Source organism: Nerophis ophidion, linkage group LG09 (assembly GCF_033978795.1).
Source record: "Nerophis ophidion isolate RoL-2023_Sa linkage group LG09, RoL_Noph_v1.0, whole genome shotgun sequence".
Taxonomy (NCBI): domain Eukaryota; kingdom Metazoa; phylum Chordata; class Actinopteri; order Syngnathiformes; family Syngnathidae; genus Nerophis; species Nerophis ophidion.
Genome location: NC_084619.1, coordinates 130,739 through 155,104, shown reverse-complemented (window position 1 = coordinate 155,104; position 24,366 = coordinate 130,739). Strand labels below are relative to the sequence as shown.

The window sequence follows — 24,366 nt, the reverse complement described above, 5'->3', positions numbered from 1 at the left end:
AGGGTGTTACCATTTAGTTGTCAATTGTACAAAATATGTACTGTACTGTGCAATCTGCTAATAAAAGCTTCAATCTATCAATCAATCAATCGCGTAAATAAAAACTTCTCCCTATTGGCGTAGCTGTACTTTAAAGTTAACATTTGAATGACAATAAAAAGGAAGTTTAAGTATTATGTATACCCCCAAACAATGTTCCCGAGTTCATGCACTGTGTTGGTTTTGTTCTTTGAACAAGATTATGTTCATGCACGGTTCATTTAGTGCACCAGTAAAAAAAACATATGACTTTGTCTTGAATTAAAAAAAAAAAAAAAAAAAAAAAAAAAAAAATATATATATATATATATATATATATATATATATATATATACATATATATATATATATACAATGTTTTATATATATATATATAAAACATTGTATTTTTCAATAAAGAATGGTTCGGTGAATGTGCATATGATACTAGTGGGGTTCGGTACCTCCAACAAAGTTAAGAACAACTGCGTTAGACAAAGAACTGTAAAAATTACAATACCCTCATATTTCACAGCAATTAACCAATGTAAATTCAAACCAATTTGTCTCTTTAGGGGTTCTGTTAACTAAGTTGCACACTCTTGTACAGTAGGTAGCAGTAGGCTCTTGAAACAAGGGAATAATTAACAATACAAGTGTGAAGTTACAAATATAGTTGCAACTTTATTGTAATTAACTGTAAAATCACAGCTCTGCAGTTATAAAAATCACACAAAATTGCTGTGTATGTTATGGTGAAAGTAATGCAATTATTCACCAGTAATTTGCCGTGAATTACAATGAAAATGTTTACAGTGTAGCTCTTTATTGAATCTAATGGATGTGTGCAGGTGTGCCTAATGTTGCATCTGACGAATGAGCATTACGGTTCTGTTAATGTCCCATTAAAACAGGAGTGTAAGATATTATGAAGGGCTGATCATCCTAATCTATAGAGAGATATACATATCACTCAGAGTTAAAGGGGTCAGGTGAGGTTGAGGGCAAGCTTTGATTGTAGGGGTGAAGCGGTGGGCAAAATGAGGAGCTGTTGCCATGGGTGTTAGTGGGGGGGCCGGTTCACGAGCCTCTCTCTTTGTCATCGCATAAAAAGCAAAGAATGGATTTGAATGAGAAAGGACGTCAGAAGAAGAGGGAAAGAAAAGTCTGGGATTTTGCTATGTGAGCAGGATTTAAAAGGGATGTGAGAGAATAAAAGGAAGGAGAGATAATTTGATTTGGACTGTGTGTGCATGCTGAGATGAGATGGCAGTCATTACATTAGGTCAATGAGAAAATAGGTAAGTAGACTTTGTGACGAACAAGTCTTTCTTCAGAACTAAATATACAAGCTCTGTTTCTTTCTACTCCTTTTTGGACATGTAAAGAGAAACTGGAAATATGTGAAGTATAATTTGTTCGAAATAAACTTAAACCATAAAGACCGTAATTATATTCGGGTAGTTATTGCTGTTTGAAATCTCAACACTTTCCACTCTGCCCACATCCCCTCTGAGTCTGAGTGTTTGAGGCTGGCCGACACAAAGACAGGTAGGCAGACGGAATGGCAAAGAGACACTTTCAGAATTACTGGCCAGGCACTTTTTTTTTTTTTTTTTACAATGCAGAGAGAAAAGGAGAAGACCACTTTAATCCATCTTACTGATAGATGATGTGGACGGCAGGAAAAAAAAAGCTGAATGATATTGAGAAAAATGATGTGTGTGAGTGTGTGTTAGAGAATGGGGAGATTCCCCGCCCCCTCCTAGGGCGCAGAGTGGGGTGCAGCTTTGCTGAGATGAAAAATCTGTCGTTTCAACTCTTCAACTGAGCACACACCTATTTGTTTGTGTCAGTTGTGTGTGCTGCATCTATTGATCCTTGCAGTCGTGTTTTTAACCCCAGCTCAACCTTGGGCTGCTGATGGTTTCACAGTATGTTTCAGCCTGCTCACATACGACATAGGTTCCCATGAACAGTCAGGCATGCTGGAAGTGTCAAAATGGTCAGGTCAGCCAGGTCAGAGGTGAGAGCGGGTGTGTGTGTATGTTTGTTGAGGGGATGTTTGGGATGGGGGAAGGAGAAGGTAAAACGGAAAGGGAGGTGAAAGAGAGAAATGGAGGGGCAGCGGGAGGTAGGCTTAATGGAGTGGGACAGATGGACACAGCAGAGATAAGACAAGCAATGAAGGCAAAACTAACACATCAATGCTTTCTTTAATTAAACACACCATTTGGAACCCCAACCCTCCCCCTTATTTGTATTTATTTTCCTCCTTCCCACTCACATCAAATGTACAGTCGCGATCAAATTTTACATACACTTGTAGAGAATATCATGTCACGGCTGTCGCGAGTTTCCAAACATTTCTACAACTCTTATTTCTGTGATAGAGTGATTGGAACACATACTTGTTTGTCACAAAAAACATTTATGAAGTTTTTTTTTTTAATGAATTTATAATGGGTCTACTGAAAATGTGACCAAATCTGCTGGGTCAGCAATGTTAATATTTGGTTACATGTCCCTTGGCACGTTTCACTGCATTAAGACGCTTTTCGTAGCCATCCACAAGCTTCTGTTGAATTTTTGACCACTCCTCTTGACAAAATTGGTGCAGTTCAGCTAAATTTGTTGGTTTTCTGACATGGACTTGTTTCTTCAGCATTGTCCACACGTTTAAGTCAGGACTTTGGGAAGGCCATTCTAAAACCTTTCTTCTAGCATGATTTAGCCATTCCTTTACCACTTTTGACATGTGTTTGGGGTCATTGTCCTGTTGGAACACCCAACTGTGCCCAAGACTCAACCTCCGTGCTGATGATTTTAGGTTGTCCTGAAGAATTTGGAGGTAATCCCCCTTTTTCATTGTCCCATTTACTCTCTGTAAAGCACCAGATCCATTGGCAGCAAAACAGGCCCAGAGCATAATACTACCAACACCATGCTTGACGATAGGAATGGTGTTCCTAGGATTAAAGGCCTCGCCTTTTCTCCTCCGAACATATTGCTGGGTATTGTGGCCAAACAGCTCAATTTTAGTTTCATCTGACATCACATGGACAAAGATAAGCCCTTTTGGAGGAAAGTTCTGTGGTCATTATGTTCTTTACATGCGTATGTAAACTTTTGACCACGACTGTATGCAAAATGGAATTTTTAAGGTCAAACACAATCCATTCTGATACTGGGTGACATTTGGTTTGAATGTCGAAAAAAATATTTCCCAAAGGAAACATTGAAAATAGAACTAATCTGTTCTAGAGTCAAGCTGTCACCATCAGGAAGTATTTGACATTTGTACTGACCGTCTTTGAACATTGTTGACTGTCCTACAACTTACATGATAAACATACAAGATCCCTTAAGCAGCAATCTAATTTTTTAGTGTTGTTATTTCTGTACGTCATTTTCACCTTGTCACAGAAAAAAGGTTAACTATTGTAAAACCTGAAATCTACAAAACACTGTCTGGTACTTTGTTAATACATACTGTAAGTCAGTGGTCCCCCACCACCGGGCTGCGGCCCGGTACCGGGCGATGGCCCGATTGGTACCGGGCCGCAGAAGAATTTTTTATTAAAATAATAAAAAAAAAAAAAAAAAAAAAAAAATTATTTTAATTTTTTTTAATTTTTATTAAATCAACATAAAAAACACAATATACACTTACAATTAGTGCACCAACCACAAAAACCTCCCTTTTTCATGACAAAAACGTCCCTTTTTCATGACAAAGAAAAAAAAAAAAAAAGGACCCCACCGGGCCGCGGGATAAATTATTAAGCGTTGACCGGTCCGCGGATACAAAAAGGTTGGGGACCACTGCTGTAAGTGACAATGCATAGTAAGGGTAGTAATGAGTTCGCTCCTTCACAGGACTTATTCTTCTATTAACATCCATTGTCTTGATGGGTAAGGAAAAAGCAAAAAGTTGCAGTCAGTCATTCGATGCTGTCTGAACTCAGCTTTCTTTTAAGGTACACTGAGGTATTGTGTAATCAACTGAAATATCACATAATGATATACATGACTGGTTGTATGAAAAAATGTACAACTTTTGTCTTCAAATATTTAGAAGTTTGGATTTTTATTTGTGTTTGTTAGTGTTGATGTAAGATATGGTAACACCCAGGCAGTGTTTCTTTTACTTTGTTTGTGGTGGTCTACCTTTAATAGCTCGGTTGGTAGAGTGGCCGTGTCAGCAACTTGAGGGTTGCAGGTTCGATTCCCGCTTGTGCCATTCTAGTTACTGCCGTTGTGTCCTTGGGCAAGACACTTTACCCACCTGCTCCCAGTGCCACCCACACTGGTTTAAATGTAACTTAGATATTGGGTGCCACTATGTAAAGCGCTTTGAGTCACTTGAGAAAAGCGCTATATAAATATAATTCACTTCACTTCACTTCACTTCACTTCACTACATTTGGACTGCCACAAATAGATTTGGCTTAACCTGTTAGGTGACAGTATGAATTGTAACGTCACTTCTTGACAGAGCTCATACACACCTGATCTGCCAGAGAATACAAAGACAAAGTAGGAGTATCAGTGTTGTCAACTTAGAAAGTATTCAGACTTTTTCTGTGTTGTATAACACTGCGCCTTTTCCAGTGAACAATGTCACCCAGTTGTGTCTAAAGTGCATCTGCAGACCGTGGCTTGTTTTTTTTTCTTTTTCCATGCAACATGTTAGAAATTACATGGAATAATAAATGCCAAAGGAGATGATGTATTGAGAAACACTAATATGGCACTAAAACCTTGTAATAATTAGGGTTCTGCTGATTAACTGGCCACCCATTAGTATTGGATGATTTTTGGGAGAAAGTATTTGATCTGCACCTTAACACCGATCACAAACGCTGATACGCTGACAAACAGCTAAGTAAGCGTCTCCATACACACTGTGAAGCTGCTCCCCTAAACTAATAATAATCATCTCCATTACGACAAATAGACTGAATTTCTTAGTACATTTTGTATCCCTATCAAGTTGCATTATCATTGGAGGACGAGGCTAAACATGTCACACATCAAGAGAGAGCCAAGAGCAGGCATGCTAGGAGCTAAGCTAACCTAGCTTTAAACAACACCAAGAAATAAGTGTTTTGTAGATGTGTAGATGTAATTGCATTGCAGCAGACATCCATCCATTTATTTGTACCGCTTGTTCCTTTTGGGGTTGCGGCGGGTGCTGGAGCCTATCTCAGCTGCATTCGGGCGGAAGGCGGTGTACACCCTGGACACGTCGCCACTTTATCGCAGGGCCAAGACACATAGTAAGCAGCTATTACTATGAAATTAACAAGTAGAATAATAAGAGTTTAGAGAAAGGATTATATAAAAACACATACTGTAAGAGTAGGATTAAATCGATCCAAAAGCTGGTGGTATTGATATTTACGATAGTATCAGTATATATATCAATACAAGAGTGGTCAGATCTATATTTTCATTTTCTCAAAATATTTTTTATTTTTTGTTAACTTTTACAATCTTGGGAAATAATTCCCTTAACACAGGAGGACATTAAGTGCACAAAACATAACTTTAAAAAGTAATACATAGTAGTTTTTGCTTTTGTTTAGTTATTGTGCAGGATTGTTCCCACCGGATATTTATTTATTTATTAATTTTTTATCATCAGTACTATTGACAGCGTAAAGCGGCCATGTCAGCAAGCTAAGGGCTCCTGGTTGGATCCCCGGCTTCCGTCATATTAATCACGGCCATTGTGTCCTTGAGCAAGATATTTCGCCCTTGCTCCTGATGGGCTGTGGTTAGGGCCTTGCATGGCAGCTCCCACCATCGATTTGTGAAAGTGTGTGTGTGTGTGTGTGTGTGTGTGTGTGTGTGTGTGTGGATGGCTGACTGTAGAAAAGTGTCGAATCCTCATTTGCCCAAAACTATTCGTTTTCATTGTCTGTTATCAAGTCTGCTATGATTAAAACACACTTGCGTTTGTTTCTTTTTTATTAGGATTTTAAAGATGATAAAAAATGGCTTGAAGATGCGACTAATGGGACTTACTGTTGTAGCCTTTCAAGCTCTCTTACACAACTTCACAACCCTCTAGCAATGTTTTGTATACACACTGCAAGTATATATATACACAATATAATGTAGTAAAAGACACATTCTTAACAATATGAACAATATGTTCAATATTTACCGTACTTTGATCATTTTATTCAACGCCGGTACTAACTTCTTCCACGCATTGATTTTTGTTTTCATACCAGCGCACGTCTGACTTCTGGCAACAAATGTGTGTTCCTACTTCCAGAAACAAAACGTTTGTGTGTGTTTTAATCATGGTAGACTTGGTTACAAACAACAAAGACGACTATTTGCGGACAAATGAGGATTCACAACCTTATCTTTTTGAACCTGAATTAACGGAGGATGAACTGCTGCTTCTAGAAACGAGCACGAAGAAGAGTGTGAATTGTTGGAGCAGAGGGATGTTGAGAGCGTGAGGTGAAAGCAACTCGATGCTGCAAAGGTGGAATTTGGAGACAAGCTATTTCAACATAAATGATGTGCCGATCCCAAATAAAGCATAACAATTATATACCGGCCAGCTGGCCTAAAGAGACAACTGTCCATCGAGTGAGTCACACTTTATATTGATCATGATTTACGCAGAACATCGTGCGTGTATATCACAGGATACGCTGTCTAGCTAGCTGTCTATAAACAAAACATGAAATGTGGGCTAATACTTTTTAGATACTGTAATATGATTGTTCATGTTTTTCAGTCAACACAGATTGGTGTCTTTATCGCCTTGTTTTATGCATTACAAACTCAAACGCTTTTCGCGTTGATGTATAAGCTAGGTTATATCTTGCCGTAGCTAGCTTTTACGGTTAATACCAATGCACGCCGATGTGTCACTACAATATAAAAAGAGTTCCTCAGTGTTCGCTCTTACAATAACAATGTCGCTGCAGTTTGGTTATTATACAGGTTACGGAATGTGAATTAAGTATTCCTGACGGTTTTTGAATGCATATTAAAGTGATTTAGAAGTAGAATTGATTGCTCCCATTAGCTGCATTGCTAACTACCTAGAACGAGCCAATTTTTACATGTTGGAATGCATAAAAAACAGAAAAACTTTTTGGCCTCTTGTCTCTCATAATGATTAGGAACGATAGGCAAAATTCCACAAAAATTACAGTTCCCCTTTAAAGTGATTTAGCGGCAGAATGGATTGCTACCTTCAGCTGCATTCCAAGCCACCAAGAACAAACCGATTTTTGAATAATACAATGCAAAAAAAATAACCCTTTTGTCTTCTTGTTCATTAAGATTGTAAAAGATGTACAAAATTCCCCCCAAAAAGCGCAGTTCCCCTGTAATGCGTATTGTAAAATGTAACACAGGCTGCAGTATATTCTGCCCTTCCTGAATGTTGGAATTTAGTTTGCCAAATTTGTAAACTGTCCTTTGAATTAAAGATGGAAAACAACTTGAGGAGTTTGTTGACATTCTTCATAATGAAGTCACTGTAAAACTATGCAGACAAAGGAAAGTACATCGATATACACATCAAGTGCACATACATGTAGGAGATAAGGTAACCTGATTAATCTAGAATAAAAAAACTGAAAAAAACCCAACACAATTAAACAGGAGGAAGTTTGGCTTTAATGCTGCCAGCTTAAAAGAGACCTACACTTATCTTTTTTTTTTTTCTCTTCTATTGTTTACTATCCTTATGAGAGACAAGAGGATAAAGGTTTTTTTTGGGGGGCATTCCTAATTTGTAATAATCTGCTCATTCTAGGTGGCTAGCAATGCAGCCAATTAGGAGCAATCCATATTGCATTCAAATCACTTTGAAAATGCTTTCAAAAACTACCAACAATACTTCATTTACGTTGCGTAACCTGTATAATAACCAAGCTGTAGCGACATTGTTATTTGACTGTTTATGTAGCGTAGTAACACATTGCCTTGTGACGACATGCTTCAGGATTAGCCAAAAAAAAGGTACAGTAACCGGTAAACTAGTTTCCTGCATCAGCAGCTGAATGGCTTTGGCGTTTGTAATGCACAATACAATGCGATAGGACATCAATCTATACCATACCATACTAATATTGACTGAAAAACGTGAACAATCATATTACAGTATCTTTAAAGTATTAGTCCACATTTCATGTTTTGTTTGTACAACTAGCTCGACAGTTTATCTACTTTAGCTGTGCGGTGATGTGCTGCATGTATCATGATCAATATTATAGTGACTTACTCGGTGGACGGTTGTCTGTTTGGTATCGCCGGCCGGGTACATTTCCAGTTGATCTTGGGCCATTTATGTTGGCCTAGCTTTGCTCCAAGTTACACATTTGGAGCATCTAGTCACGCCGACCTCATTCTTTCGGCTTCCGTCTGCTCCGAGTCCGCTTTCTCTTTGTGGTCGCAAAAATTTAAATAAATACAAATAATAATAATATAAGCAGCAGTACATCCATTCCAAGTTGAAAAGGATAAAGTTGTGAATTTGTCCGAAAATAGTCATCTTCGATCATTGGTACAAGTGGCCAAAATGAGCTTCCTCCGCCGGGTGGCGGGGCTCCCCCTTTAAAGATAGGGTGAGAAGCTCTGTCATCTGGGGAGGAGCTCAAAGTAAAGCCGCTGCTCCTCCACATCGAGAGGATCCAGATGAGGTGGTTTCGGGCACGTCCGACCGGTAGGAGGCCACGGGGAAGACCCAGGACACGTTGGGAAGACTATGTCTCCCTGCTGGCCTGGGAAAGCCTCGGGATCCCCCGGGAGGAGCTGGACGAAATGACTGGGGAGAGGGAAGTCTGGGCTTCCGTGCTTAGGCTGCTGCCCCCGCGACCTGACCGCAGATAAGCGGAAGAAAAATGGATGGATGGATAGTCATCTTCGTTGTCTGTTGCTAAGTCTGTCATGATTATAACACACTTGCATTTGTTTCAGGAAGTAAAAACACACATTTGCTGCTGGAAGTTTAAATTGTGCTGTTATAGAAACTGAAATAAATGCGCTGAGAAAATGAATTCCGGGATTGCTTGAATCGACCAAAATCGGTAAAATATTGTAAATATTACATATTGTTTTGAATGTGTCTGTTACTACATTATACATACTGTATATATATATATATATATATATATATATATATATATATATATATATATATATATATATATGTATATACATACGGTGGCAGAGGGGTTAGTGCGTCTACCTCACAATACGAAGTACCTGCAGTCCTGGGTTCAAATCCAGGCTCGGGATCTTTCTGTGTGGAGTTTGCATGTTCTCCCCGTGAATGCGTGGGTTCCCTCCGGGTACTGCGGCTTCCTCCCACTTCCAAAGACATGCACCTGGGGATAGGTTGATTGGCAACACTAAATTGGCCCTAGTGTGTGAATGTGAGTGTGAATGTTGTCTATCTGTGTTGGCCCTGTGATGAGGTGGCGACTTGTCCAGGGCGTACTCTGCCTTCCGCCCGATTGTAGCTGAGATAAGCGCCAGCGCCCCCCGCGACTCCGAAAGGGAATAAGCGGTAGAAAATGGATGGATATATATATATATATATATATATATATATATATATATATATATATATATATATATATATGGGCTTCACGGTGGCAGAGGGGTTAGTGCGTCTGCCTCACAATACGAAGGTCCTGCAGTCCTGGGTTCAAATCCAGGCTCAGGATCTTTCTGTGTGGAGTTTGCATGTTCTCCCCGTGAATGTGTGGGTTCCCTCCGGGTACTCCGGCTTCCTCCCACCTCCAAAGACATGCACCTGGGGATAGGTTGATTGGCAACACTAAATTGGCCCTAGTGTGTGAATGTGAGTGTGAATGTTGTCTATCTGTGTTGGCCCTGCGATGAGGTGGCGACTTGTCCAGGGTGTACCCCGCCTTCCGCCCGATTGTAGCTGAGATAGGCGCCAGCGCCCCCCGCGACCCCGAAAGGGAATAAGCGGTAGAAAATGGATGGATGGAGGGTTTTATGGTTTTATAGTTGTTTTAGAGGGTTGTGTGGTGAAGGTTACAATGGTGACTCCCATTCGCCGCATCTTGCAAGACTTTTTATCATCTTTAAAGTCTTAAACAAAACACAGAAGTTTGTTCTTGTCTCTCATAATGATTGTGAATGATAGACAACATTTCCCCAAAAATGTAGTTCCCCTTTTATGCTAACGTACAATGGACAAGATTATAGACAAGCCAATTGAAAATTAGCAGGGCCAATCGCAGGGCACATATATAAACACAAAATATTTAACAATCTAAAATTTTTAAAGTAAAGCTGGAGGGCTAAGCATGGAAAAGTGCTGTAAAGTGTGAGGCAGATCCAATTATTTATCGAAAGAGCTCCACCCGCATATCAGACCACACATGCAGCTCAAGGTGGGCGAGAGAGGGGTTAATTATTTCCAAATCAAAGGAAAGAGAGAGAGAGAAAAGTACAATACAGGAACTGTACCTGTGTGTGTTTACTCGCCCAGGGGGAACATTCAGAGGCATGCACACATGCCTTCACCGCTGGCTTGCAGCAGAATTTCCCTTCCTGTTGAGGTTAGAATGTGTATACATTATACTTAACACACATATACACACAGCCAGACATAATGTGGGTACAATGTAGTTAAAAAGGTGTATTAAGGCACAGGAAAGGCTAGGAGTGGCACAGCCTCCATAATTATACATGTCGACCTGTTGCCAAATGCTGAAAATATACTTTTATCTCCGTGCAATTCCATTATCCAATTTTCCCTTTTCTTCCTGCTTTCCCTGTGGACTTGTATACATTTTTGTGCTAGACTGCACAATTAGTTTCGAGTTTCACAGCTGTAAAGGGTTTTAACAAATTATATTTGAGCACATCCATTATTCCACATCGAAGTACAGACAACGTTCGGAGATATTGAAAACAAAGAAGCCATGCCACTGATAGTTTTCAGTGTCTAGAAGTTGAGACAGACAGACAGAAACAAAGAAAAACTTCCCTAAAACAAAACAACAAAACAGAGCACCCCATCTTTCCCTCTTCTTCCTGACAATTTCCATCACAAACCTTTCTGTCTGCTTTTTACTCTTATAGGTACATTAATGGGGTTATATTACCTCTTTGTAGGCTGTCTGTCCGCCAGTCCTACTCACCCATATTCGTATGCACACACACACACACGCACACACACACACACACACACACACACACACACACACACACACACACACACACACACACATACACTGCTTGGCGTCTAAGCAAAGGTTAATTGGATGAAGAGGCTTTTTCTCAAAACCCAATATCCAGTTACTACCTGCTAACAATGCATTTTATTAATATATATTGTTTAATCTACAAATAGCTTTGGCTTTTAACTGCATGCTCTCCACCCGTAAATGCTAATCACACTTTGCACTTTGTTTTGGTACGGCTGGTATTTTCTAAGGGCTCCATTTCAAATGACTCACTGGGATTTTGTGGGTATGTTATGCTGGTGTTTAGGGAACGTGGCCTTTTTTTTGTACTGCCTGCATACGTTTATGGAAGTGCATCCAGTTGGTGGTGTTGTGGTGTTTTTGTTTCTTACACTTTGGCTTGTTTCTTCCTCTCCCACCTCTGCATCCTTTTCATCCATCATCTCCCCCCCTTCTCCTTTTCCTCCACCATTCGCTCTCCAGACGCATCGAACAAATACCAAATATCTAAGCCCACGGTGTGCTCAGTGCACCCGGGGGAGGTTCTGAAGCTGAACTGCCCTCTGCCGTCAACGGGGATCATCACTTGGACCAAAGATGGCAGCTCTCTGGGCACCAACAACCGCACACTGATAGAACAGGAGGTGCTGCAGATCCGTGATGCCACGTCCAAGGATTCGGGCCTGTATGCCTGCACCAGCGTGGGCAAAGACGCGGTCTGCTTCATAGTCAATGTCACAGGTGAGTCAGGGACTAGGCGAGAAGGGACAGGATTTGAGAGTTTAGACGCATAGACTTTGAATTCAAAAAGTGTCCAAGGAGTGGATTCCTTCTTGAGGTTCGGTTGGTACTGACAACGTGTTGCTGTCAGTCTCTGTGTGTATCATCACTACAATTTCACAATAGTATCGGACAAAAGCTATTTAAAGACAATTTCCCACTGAATAATATCCTTCAACTCTACCAAATTGCAATGTGGCCGCATACATATGACCATATGTGTGTTCAGAAGTCCACAGCCTGAGTAAGGGTGGCGGTAACCCTAGTTACTCTGTGCAGATGCCATCTCGTCGGGGGATGATGAAGACGATACCGAGCGATCAGAAGACACAGGGGCAGATGGAGAACAGCTGAGTGAGTATGGAAGGGACAAATTACTTATATATCCATCCACTAACTACTGTTAGTGCTTAAACGACCAAGTTGTTGTCAGCAGTTAACTTTACTTTAAAAGCTCTGGGTTGTCCAGTATAGCGGTACTGATATAGTGCAGCGGTGCTAATTAATTAAAAAAGGTACTATACGGTCTTTTACAGTTTTATTTTCATCTGTATACAGAGCCGAGGCGCATGTTAAGTGTGTCAACACGCAAACACAGAGCACATACAAGCAGAAACTGTGTAAAGAGGAAGAATGCCTAGAGTGGCAATTTTTCTCGTTCGTAAAGAGTGCGTGAAGTGCAATATGGGGTTATTTGGACTTAAAAAATAACAATAAAGGTGAAGCTTTGAACATGAAAGCTCCATGCTGCAACAGGTCCGTTTTCTTGCTGCCTCGCAGTCCCCTTTAGGGTTTAGGGTTAAGGTCAAAATAGGCCTCCGTACTGTATTCAACTTTTCATATATTGAAAAGTAAAGAAAGGTGACATCAATCTCCTTTATTATTGTTGTTTTTTTAAGTGTCCTGACCTGTTCCCACTAAGACATTTTATTGTATTATTTTGAAGTAAAAAATTGACCGCCCCCACCCAATCGTGCTAAGTTGATTATAATTTTAAAACTGTTCGAAGCAAATGACTACATATTGTTTCCATACTCAACAAAAGCAATATTGGCAGTGTTTTATTACTGTAGTTCATACAGTAATATGCTCATTGGATCATGGTTAAGGAAAGACAACGAGTTAAGCCGCCTAATTGTACTGGGATTTACAATGAGCAGAAGTTTGTAACACCAAAACGTGTGCACCCGCTTAGCTGCTCACCATTCTTGTCTAGACTTATGCTGGGCGTGTGTGTGAGTGTGAGATGCTCCAGGGAATACGGAGATTCCTGACATTCCATTAGGTAGACAGGCCTCAATGGACCCATCCACGAAGCCAGTCAGTCAGCTGGGCTCATCTATTATAGAAGAGACCCATGTGGACCCAGTTACTCACCTGATGAACTTGTGTATTTGAATGTTTGTGTGCACGAGAAGGGAAGGTTTTATCCACGTGTGTCTGTGCTAGTAATATGTTTACGGAGCTAAACACACTCACACATGCACACAAACAAACACACACACACACACACACACACACACACACACACACACACACACACACACACACACACACATGCAATGTCCACATACACATTCTCAAAAATGGGTTGAAGAGAAAATTAGGGGTTCCACATCTTCTTAAAATTCTCCACACGCACCACGCTATACCATCAATGCTCCTCCGCCTCTATTCTCGGGCTCACCATAATTGCTTGAAAACCATTTAAAATATGGAAGAAACCCAGCAAGGACACAGTAGAGGGGAAAATTAAAATAATTCTGTTGGTAATAAACCACAAGTAATGTTTTTCCAAAAATACATTGTCTTGCTATGTGGGGTTGAATATTCATAAATGAGATTATTTATTAAACAAATTAGCGAGAAGATGGTGAAGGCAAGATAAGGGTGTTTTATTTGGACAAAAAAAAACGCTTTCTCTGAGCGTAGTATGACGCTCAGACCCCAAGTGGAGGCCTGAAGCAGAGTGGGAGCTTGTAGGCATGGTAAGAATGGGCCTGTTTTGTTGTTGTTGTTTTTGTTGTTCATGACTTTTAATTATTTCTGGAAAATCATGAAAAGTTCATTCATTCCACTCAATAAGTTAGATTGAGCAAAAATCTCGGTCTAAGAAAGACATAAAAGGAGAGTTTTTCTGGTTAGCAGTCGTATATTTTAGAGGAGACATGCGGAGCCTCTTCACTTGAGGGAAGCAGACTTTTAGGGAAAGTACAGGTGGCTCACGCTGATATCATCAAGAAGTCAATGAGCTAAACGTTTGTTACAATTTCTCTTGTTGACGAAAATCCTCATTAGGGTTTACATTTGCTGTTGGTGGGCCTCCCATTTAAATAAATCTGCAAACAGTTTTAAAAGAATAGCCAATATTTTTTTCTCTGACACTGGGGAAAATATGAGCAAAATAAAGGATGTGCAGGAAGTTAATACAGCAATTCAAATAAAAATACATTTCCCCAATTTTTGTGCTTTTTTTCATGGATGAATAGACTCTCACTTCATTTGAACACTACTTGGAGTAGATAAAGAATATTTCCTAAAAGATGAAAACAGGAACAAACTTTCTATGTGGCAGATACTTGTTTTTCACCCAAGATTACCCATAGTTTCGAATTGAAACGGTACTAAGGATGGGTTTTTTTTGCCATATGTTCAGCTTGTACAGTAGTGATTTGTGCAACCTGACCAGATATGGGATATGACAACACTGAATTACGACTTTGGAACAGTGCAGGGTTTCCCACACATTCATTTATTTGTGGCGGCTCGCCACAAAAAAAAAAAAAAAATTGTTTTATTATTATTTTTTTTTTTCGGCTTTGGACTCGCTCGACCGCTCATAAAAGCAATGGGACTCTGTCTGTGAATGAATGGAGCTTGTAGTTACATATTATATAAATATGTAAATATTATATAAATATGTACATAAAGTGTTGTAATTATATTCCAACTCCGTGTTCTTCTTGGTCATCGCCGCCACCGCCGCTGCCCGACCACACCACCACAAATAGATGCCTGACCTGTGGGAAACACTGCAGTGACTTAGCTCTCAGGAGGACCATATGAAAGAAAAAAAGGTTGACTCATAGTCCAGGAGTTAGATAACCTCTGCTCACCCCGAGCCGTCATTGGATAACCAGCCATGACTGTGGCTCCAGATGCATGGCGCATCAGGGGAACAGGGGGTCCTGGGCGCCACAGCAGTTGGCCACTTCATCCGGTGAGAGGTTGGAGGGTCATCTCGTTTGAAGTTTTGCCCCTCCGGATGGAGGGCATGGGAAACAGCAGCGCTCACCTTTCATTTCTCAGCCTCATCCTCTAACCTGGCTGCCACTTAAGGGTCAAAGGTCGCTTCGGAGAGACAGGCTTGCATGTGACAGTCTTCACCTAATCGAAGTCTGTGGGAATGGAAGCATTGCTGACAAGGAGAGTGGAATTGAAGACAGTTAGGGGTGAAGATACAGAGGAAGAGCAATACAGATAGTGAGGGTGAAGGTATTTTAGAGGAATGACTAATTATAGTTTGAGCACTGAGCATACACTGTATGCCCCTATCCAGGAAGGAATAATGCTGTTTACTGACTTTACTATCCAAGTATGTGCTTCTTGTCTGGGTGTAGATCCCAGAAAAAAATATGATAGTACGCAGACTGGACAGGCTCTACAGAGAGTAAATATTCTCTTGGGCCATAAACATATGTTTGACGGCAGTTGTGGACTTATTAGTGGGAATTCCCTCTGTTGCTTGTCTGCTGTACAAGAGAGGAAGTGATGGCGTGGTAGGCCGTTTACGTTGTTGTTCAACTTTCTCTTTCCCTCTCAATCCCATCTGCTTTGGTAATCACGCCACCAGGTGCTGGGAGAAAGTAGTGGGCGGGGTGCTGGGAGGGAAATCCAGCTGTCTAAAAGACAAAAATGGGGGAAAACAAACAACACAGCAAATTTGTCAGATTTCATCAAAAGTGTTTGGTACACTAGCAGTGGACATGCTAGCAGTGTCAATCTGAACTAATGGGCTCTTTTTTGGTAACTTCTGTTTTGGTCTCTGACAGCACATAATGGTTTCTCAAGGGTGATAAGCATCCGTACTCCTGCTGTCTGCATCGTGCCAAGTGACGGGCAGATAAACATGGGAGCTATGGGAATTGGAGGAAGTCAAGAGAGAAAGAAAAGCTGCTAAGTTGAATGAGATGAAATTGAATGTGATGGTCCAGTAACCCTCTTGGCAACGCCCATTCCCCCTTAGAGGCGATGTTTTTTCGTACTGTGTAACACCGAGTGGAACTTTCAGGAAAAGACTGTGTTTTTGTTAAACTGTGCAGCTCTGTGTGGTATCATTCCGACAGTGGGTAATTTAGTGTTGTCAGGATGGGTGTCTGGGAGTGTTCTTTGTTGGCTGGTACAGTCAAGGTCCTGAAGCGTTTGCATTGAGGACATTTTTAGGATTTTTAGCCAAACTGAACACAAACTGCTTTGTGTTTTGTAGGTTCCCCGTACTGGACTTCGTCGGCTAAAATGGAAAAGAAGCTGCATGCGGTTCCAGCTGCCAACACAGTCAAGTTCCGCTGTGCTGCAGGAGGCAACCCCCGACCAAAGCTAAGTTGGCTTAAAAACAGCAGGCCTTTCCGCCAGGAGGACCGCATGGGAGGTTATAAGGTAAGACAAACACTAACAAATCTGACTTTTAAGAATCTCAGATGTCACACTTGTTAATCTCTGTGCTACGAATAATTCCAGCTATTGGTGATTGTGCACTTCACTGGTGTCAAAGTCTTGATTCTAATGATTCTGATTACTATTCCTTATCCTCATTTTCACGCTTTGCTTGCGACACAAGGGAAGTGTTTCCGGTGTGTAATTGGAATTGCTCATCCTTGAGCCGCTTCTCACCAGGATACTTTGCAGAGTCTCTGACTGTAACTATTAGTGAGATAGGCGTGGGACCTAAGGGTTAAATACACCCCACAGACAGTAAAGAAAAATGAGGTTGAGTCAGGGTTGAGATGAGACTGCTGAGGTAACTCAATTTAGGGAAAACAGGTCCCACTCAGTTTTGGTATGTCTATGACTACAGTGTCTAATTCTATTATTACGTGTGATTCACTTAATAGTTAATGATTAATCTGTAGGAGGTTTCTGTTGATCCTGCATTTGACAAAGCAACTGTGTGTAATTGTAAGATTAGAATAAGGTTAACAATTGGAGCTCAGATAGCAGCGTAGCCGTCTAATAACTTGAGGGCTCCTAGTTCAAATCCAGCTTCTCCCATCCTAGTCACGGCCAGTGTGTCCTTGGGCAGGACTTTTTACCCACCTTTCTCCCAGCGCCGCTCACACTGGTGTATGAATGTGCATGAATATTTGGTGTAGGTGCAAATTGGCAGTCACGCATCCATCAGTCTACCCCAACAGTCTCCTCCAGGGCAGCTGTGGCTACAAATGTAGCTCATCACCATCAAAGTGTGACTGTGGAGTGAAAGACTGATGGGTTCTCAGTTCTCTCCGTAAAGCGCTTTGCGTGTCTAGAACAGCTCTATATAAATCTAATCCATTACAATTATGAAAACATTAGGTTTCTTGTTGCAAAGCAGGAACATGACCTTTTACATCCTGGGAGTGGCAGCTCTATTTTGCTTTGTCATAAGAATAATTCCACAGACAACTTCTTCCAAGATACTTGCCAGGAGAGTATAGGGTGTAGATTGTGTTAATGAAACTGGTAACGTTGCATCTACTCCGCCTTTTGCAGGTTTTTCACAATGTAGACAAAAACAGCCAGGCGAAAAATGATACAGTCAGCCTGCTAGAAAAAAACACGGGTAGCTTATTTCCTTTTTTTGTCAACAAATGTTAGACAAAAGCTATACCTGAGCCCAACCCTGTGGAATAATCTCCGCTTTGTGTGAAATGTGGGCTTGTCTTGCAACAGTCTCTGCTTGTTGATCGAAATAATTTGATTGTTTGGTTGTTTATGTGAATTCTGCATATTCTAATGATAATATGTTTGAAACGTCTTTGGTATTAGTTTATTTTGTACATATATAGAGTTACAATGGGGTGCATCACATAATTACAGTTTCTCATTACATATCCATAAAGGAGTAGGAAGAAGCATTGTGTCTGTAGCATGCATTTTTTATTTATATTGAGTAATTGGGCTCAATCGAAGCAAATTAGTATAAAAACCAAAACAAGTTGAAAATTGCCATCTGAACTTTTGGACGTGTTTTTAGTAGGGGTGTAACGGTACGTGTATTTTTATTGAACCGTTTTGGAACGGGGGTTTCGGTTCGGTTCGGAGGTGTACCGAACGAGTACACATGCTAGCAGCGACCGGACTAGGACAACATGTAAAAGCCAGAGCTAGAAGACCCTCCAACCGAACGAGTTTCCACACGGACATATTAAGTAGCGTACCGCACGTTGTGTAAACATTACACACCAAGGCACAACACACAACATGTTAGCAGCAACCGGGCTATGATAGACTGACTATACCTCCTCTTTTCACCGGACATGTCCTCTTTTGCGGAGCTGTCTGGGTGGAGTTTCTTAAATGCCTCAAATGTCCGGCATTTTAAGTTAGGGTTGCGTGTATTTTCAATGTACGTTCAGGGTTAAGAAGGGGTTAAATTAAAACAAGACAACTTGTGCACGCAGCAGCATTCGTGAGGGAGGGGCAGAAACAGAGAGAGCGAGAGAGTTATGATAAACGCGCATGTTTTGCCAGGCTCTGCTTTTTACCCATAGATTTATCAGATTTTAATTTTTATTATCTTTAGCAGGGGTGTCAAAAGTATGCCCCAGAGACAATTTGCGGCCCACAGCTAATGTTTTAAAGGCCCACGGCACATTCTAAAAATACTATTAAAATAAGGAAAAACATAAATAAAAGTGAAATAAAAAAGCTTAAAGGCTATATGTAATTAAGAAAAAGTTGCAACGCTGAATAATGAAACAAAGCTGTTTTTTTTTCTTTCAAACTGTCATTGCTCAAAACATAATATTGAATCAAAATCAATGTTATTACGAATTATTGACCTATCCAAGGTCCCAAATACTTCACATAAAATATTCCACTAAGAAAAATATTTTTGGTGGAAGATTTAGCAAATTTGGTAAATAAATGACCAAAAAATGTATATTTTGTTGTTTTCTTACTGTACCGAAAATGAACCAAACCGTGACCTCTGAACCGAGTAACGTACCGAACCGAAATTTTTGTGTACCGTTACACCCCTAGTTTTTAGCCATCTTTAATCTAGCATGTGATGTGGCATACACTTTCTCCATCAATAACTGGCTGTATAATGTTATGGTTTAACAAGAGGAGTGTGACGGAAAACGGACACCGGGTGGCAGTAATGTCCAAAGATTATTCATATATATATATATATATATATATATATATATATATAATATAATTAGGGAAATGGAGTGTGAACGAGATCGAAGAGTATGTATGGTGTAAGCCTATGTGCAGGATATAACTGGAGGGATTTTACCTTAAGTGTTGGAGGTGCGTGTTGAGAGAATCGGTGCAGTCCGACAAGGGCAAGACAGGCAGGGTAGTCCATGGGCAGAAGCGGGTTCGACAGGCAGGAGCGAGTCGTCGTTGTCCAGGGCGAGCGAGGAGTCAAAAACCAGAAAAGCACGAGGAATACAGGGAAGATACGGAAGCGCACGACACACAGCGTGACTCGAGGATGGACACACGGAAGGTACATAAGGCTATACGCCGGCGCCGGCATGCCAAGTTGTGCCGGCTTATGAAGGCAGGTCCTTCATTACTGGCAGGTGTGGTGATTATTGGTGAATGAAAACAGCTGGCGGCCACTGCAGGGCGGAGACGCGTGCGGTGCGTCCCTGGGCGTGTCCTGAAGTGCGCTCACTGGAGCGCACCGACAGATGAGCGCCGTTGGCAAGGGTCTGAGCCGTAACAGTACCCCCCTCCTTATGGACAGCTTCCAAATGTCCCACAGGTCGTACCACAAAAAACACAGGAACAAGAGTCAAGGGAGGGCGGAGGGGCGTAGGGGGTAGTGGGTCGTTAGCCCACATGTCCCCGAATCCACCGGGGACGAGTTTGGTGGCGGCGGCAAGTAGAATGCCGCTGAGGCTGGCGAGGCGGGCGACCAAGGAATGGCCACCATCTTGGCCGTCGGGGAGGCGGACGTGAGTGGCGCCATGGTGCGTCTCTCCAGAAACGGGGAGGATGGCGGCACCGTGGTGCGTCCCGCCGGCAACGAAGAGGAGGACGGCGCCGTGGTACGGCCAGCCGAACACGAGGAGGAGACGTCATCGGCGTGGAAGCAGCAGCGTACGTCGTCATTGGCGTGGAAGCAGCTGTGGACGTCATCGCCGCCGTGGAAGCTGCGGCGGACGTCATCGGCGGCGTGGAAGCAGCGGCGGATGTCATCGACGGCGTGGAAGTAGTGGCGGACGTCATCGGCGGCGTGGAAGCAGCAGCAGACGTCATCTGCGGTGTGGAGGCAGCAGCGGACGTCGTCGACACCGGACATGAGGAGGGCAGCTGAGGAGCTGGCCGAAGTGCTGAAGCCAGTGCTGCTGGCCGAGGGGGACTGTTGATAGCTCGGATGGTAGCCTGGGGACTGGTGCTAGCTCGGACGCTAGCCTGGGGACAGGTGCTGGCTCGGATGCTAGCTTTGGGAACTGGTGCTAGCTCAGAGGCTAGCCAGGGAACTGGTGCCAGCTCAGAGGCTAGCTTGGTGGATGGTGCTAGCTCGGAGGATAGCCGAGGGGCTCGTGCTAGCTCGGGGTATAGCCGAGGGGCTGGTGCTAGCTCGGGAGCTAGCCGAGGGGCTGGTGGCTGCGGCTGTGAAAAGTGGAAGACAGGTAGGATTTGTCTGGCAGGGGGTAGCCTGTCTGGGTGCAGCTGCGCCACCACACCAGTACAGCTACCAGTACCATCCCCCCTCCGAAAGCGGATGCCAGACGCTTCCTGCTGTCTAAGGAACAGTCTCTATGGGTGGGAGGTGGGTGGCCAGGCGGCGGGTAAATTCCTCCATCCCTACAGCGCTGCTAAACAGTCCCTTGAAGGAGTGTTGAGGGCTAGGAAAATGGTCCAGGGTGGAGGAAAAAGAAAAAGACATCCTGAGAGGGGCACAAAAAAAAAAAAGAATAAGAAAAAAAAAAAGGTTACCGAGGATGGGGTTGGGGCTAAAGTCACTGGGGCGGGGCTAAAGAACTGTGCCGTCAGGTCCCTAATCAGTTGGCCGGAGTATACTGTTATGGTTTAACAAGAGGAGTGTGACGGCAAACGGACACCAGGTGGCAGTAATGTCCAAAGATTATTTATATATGTATATATATATATATATATATATATATATATATATATATATATATATATATATATATAATTAGGGAAATGGAGTGTGAACGAGATCGAAAAGTATGTATGGTGTAAGGCTATGTGCAGGATTTAACTGGAGGGATTTTACCTTAAGTGTTGGAGGTGCGTGTTGAGAGAAGCGATGCAGTCCGACAAGGGCAAGACAGGCAGGGTAGTCCATGGGTGGAAGCGGGGTAGAGACGCAGGAAAGAGTCGTCGTTGTCCGGGGCGAGCAAGGAGTCAAAAATCAGAAAAGAACGAGGAAGACAGGGAAGATACGGAAGCACACGACACAGCGTGACTCGAGGATGGACACAGGGAAGGTACGGAAGGCTATTCTCCTGTGCCGGCATGCCAAGTTGTGCCGGCTTATGAAGGCAGGTCCTTCATTACTGGCAGGTGTGGTGATTGTCGTTGAATGAAAACAGCTGGTGGCCGCTGCTGGGCGGAGACATGCGCGGCGCGTCCCTGGGCGTGTCCTAAGGTGCGCTCACTGGAGCGCACAGACAGATGAGCACCGTTGGCAAGGGTCTGAGCCGTAACAGTGTAATGTCCTCGTAAGTCGAAACCAAGGTTTTGTAGAGAAAAATGTTGCACTGTGGTCCACATACTGCAGGTCTTTTCAACTGGCGGCCCGAGGGCTACATAAGGCCCACCAAAGTTTTTCATTTGGCCTGCTGAACATCACCCAATTAAACCATTAAAACCAGGCTGGCTCATATATGCAGTACCTGTCACCGGCAGGGAGAAACAGTGAGGCAAATGTGTCACAATGAAGCAGCAATGAGATGAGGAAAAGAAAAATACTCAAATAAATGGCACTTTGCACTCGAAAAAAATCAAAATAAATGGCAAAATTCCGACTTTTAACAGCGATTGGACAGCAAATTACTATAGTTCTGCTCCAAGCCACTGCTTGAGTCATTGTTTTCTGCTAGACATGTTAAGTGGCGAACACTGTTTCAGACCAGCAACAACGGTAGAAATCCACAAGTGTAAGCTTCATCACAAAACTTGGTCAGATCTTTATAAGTAACTATAATGCGTAAATATATTAAATGTATGACTTTGTGATGTCTATAGTATTCGTGGTCATGTTATGTGTCTGAGTAATTCTGGCGCGCAAAGCTCGTTTAATACCTGTAGCGCAAAATTTTACCAGTAGAGTGAGATAACGCTACACCTTAGGTTAAATTGTGTTTAGCCACATTCATGTTTGCAGTAGAAGATGGATGGATGGATGTTTGTTGTGGATGTTTTTTATTTCTATACGCGTAAACATCCATATTTTAGTTTGTGAATGTATTAACACTAAACCTTCAATTTTATTTATGTAAAATACACAATGGACATTATTTATGTATACAATACAAAATATACTTTTTTAATGTTTATTTTATGTTATATTTTCTAGTCTTACAAACCTAAATGAAGGAAAAAGTGTAAATAAATAAAACTAGGGAGGAAAATAACTTAAAAAGAAGGAACATCAATCCTCAAAAAAACTTCTGGATCTTCTTTTTCTTCATGCTGTTAACTTTCTGTCTTGTTGCACATGCTGAAAGATAACCAGTGTAGGCTCTTTCTGACAAAACATTCACATTTCAATGTCCTGTCCCTGAACCCTTGCCCTTATGAAGTTGAATAGCCTTGACATAAAATATGTGGACGTCAGGTCCTAGGAGGTTAAGATAAATGGTGAGATTTGTATTAGCAAGATTACCCTTAATGGTTTTGTGTTACTTTATTTTGTCTGTCTAACCATTGGGCGCTCATTGGAATACTTCTTTGCACCTGAGCTTTTTCAAAATGTTTAATTATTATGTTCTTAATCACTGCCTTGTTTTTACAGATACGAAGCCAGCACTGGACTCTCATCATGGAGAGTGTGGTTCCATCAGACAAGGGCAACTACACCTGTCTGGTGGAGAATGAGTTTGGAGCCATCAACCACACCTACACCCTGGATGTTGTGGGTCAGTAGCAACACAAACATACAAATCTTAGAGCTCACACAGAAGGGTGGAGGAAGGGGAAGCCATGGAAGAAAGAATTCTGGCAATGACAAATGAGTGTGTATTTGATCAATCAGTGACTCTTGGACAAAGGTGCGAAAATAACAGTGTTAATCAACATGTTATAAGCACTAACTTTTATAGTTATTTATTGAAATCCCAGCATGATAATCATTTGAGTAAGCAATTGAAATAGATGATTGGGAACACTAAATTGGCCCTAGTGTGTGAATGTGTGTGTGAATGTTGTCTGTCTGTGTTGGCCCTACGATGAGGTGGCGATTTGTCCAGGGTGTACCCCGCCCGAATGCAGCTGCGATTGGCTCCAGCACCCCCCACGACCCCGAAAGGGACAAGCGGTAGAAAATGGATGGATGGGTGGATGGATTGGGAACAATTCCAAATGGTTTTCATGAATTCAATATTAAATGATCATTTAACTTTAACACCACTTGTGGCAGTAATAATCTCAAACAAACAGAAGAAGTGTTAAGCTAATCACATAGAGAAGTTTCTTAAGCACAAAAACGATAAAAAAGGATGGTGAAGCTGTATTTTCATTTGAGCTATACTTTATTTACTGTTTAGTTAAAAAAAAATTTAGCACTATATAATTGTGTAAACAATTATTTATCATCAGTATTTATTAGTCACTTCTTTTAAAGTTCTTCTAGTACTTATTTTTCTAATCAGCCTGACCTAAGCCTAATGTTACTGTGTTAATCACAAAAAAATATTATTTATTTAACACATGCTTTCCAATGATTTCACATAGGTGTAGTAAGTAGGTTATATTTAATTATTTGATTTAAGTAAAATCAAGTGTAAGACTAATTCAGTAACACATTTTGAGTAGACCCCAGGGCCCTTCATAGTGGAAAAGTTGGGCTCCCGACGTCAAAAAAGTTAAGAGTCCCTGGTCTAGTAATGTTTGTGTATATGTTTTGTTGTAAATCTTGCTCCACAATCACTTTTATAACCCGTTTTTT

General features: G+C 41.7%; 1 protein-coding gene across 6 annotated transcripts in view; it reads left to right on the top strand.

Annotated features, from left to right (window-relative positions):
• LOC133558868 (fibroblast growth factor receptor 2-like) overlaps positions 1–24,366 on the top strand; it is a 70,050-nt gene that overhangs the window by 4,832 nt on the left and 40,852 nt on the right. For 4 of the 6 annotated variants that reach the window (XM_061909994.1, XM_061909996.1, XM_061909995.1 and 1 more), the window contains exons 3-6: positions 11,712–11,969; positions 12,288–12,362; positions 16,495–16,664; positions 23,215–23,338. In XM_061909994.1, the coding sequence (XP_061765978.1) occupies positions 11,712–11,969; positions 12,288–12,362; positions 16,495–16,664; positions 23,215–23,338 (627 nt within the window). The remainder of the gene's footprint in view (positions 1–11,711; positions 11,970–12,287; positions 12,363–16,494; positions 16,665–23,214; positions 23,339–24,366) is intronic. The other 2 variants (XM_061909998.1, XM_061909999.1) reach the window with 2 other exon arrangements.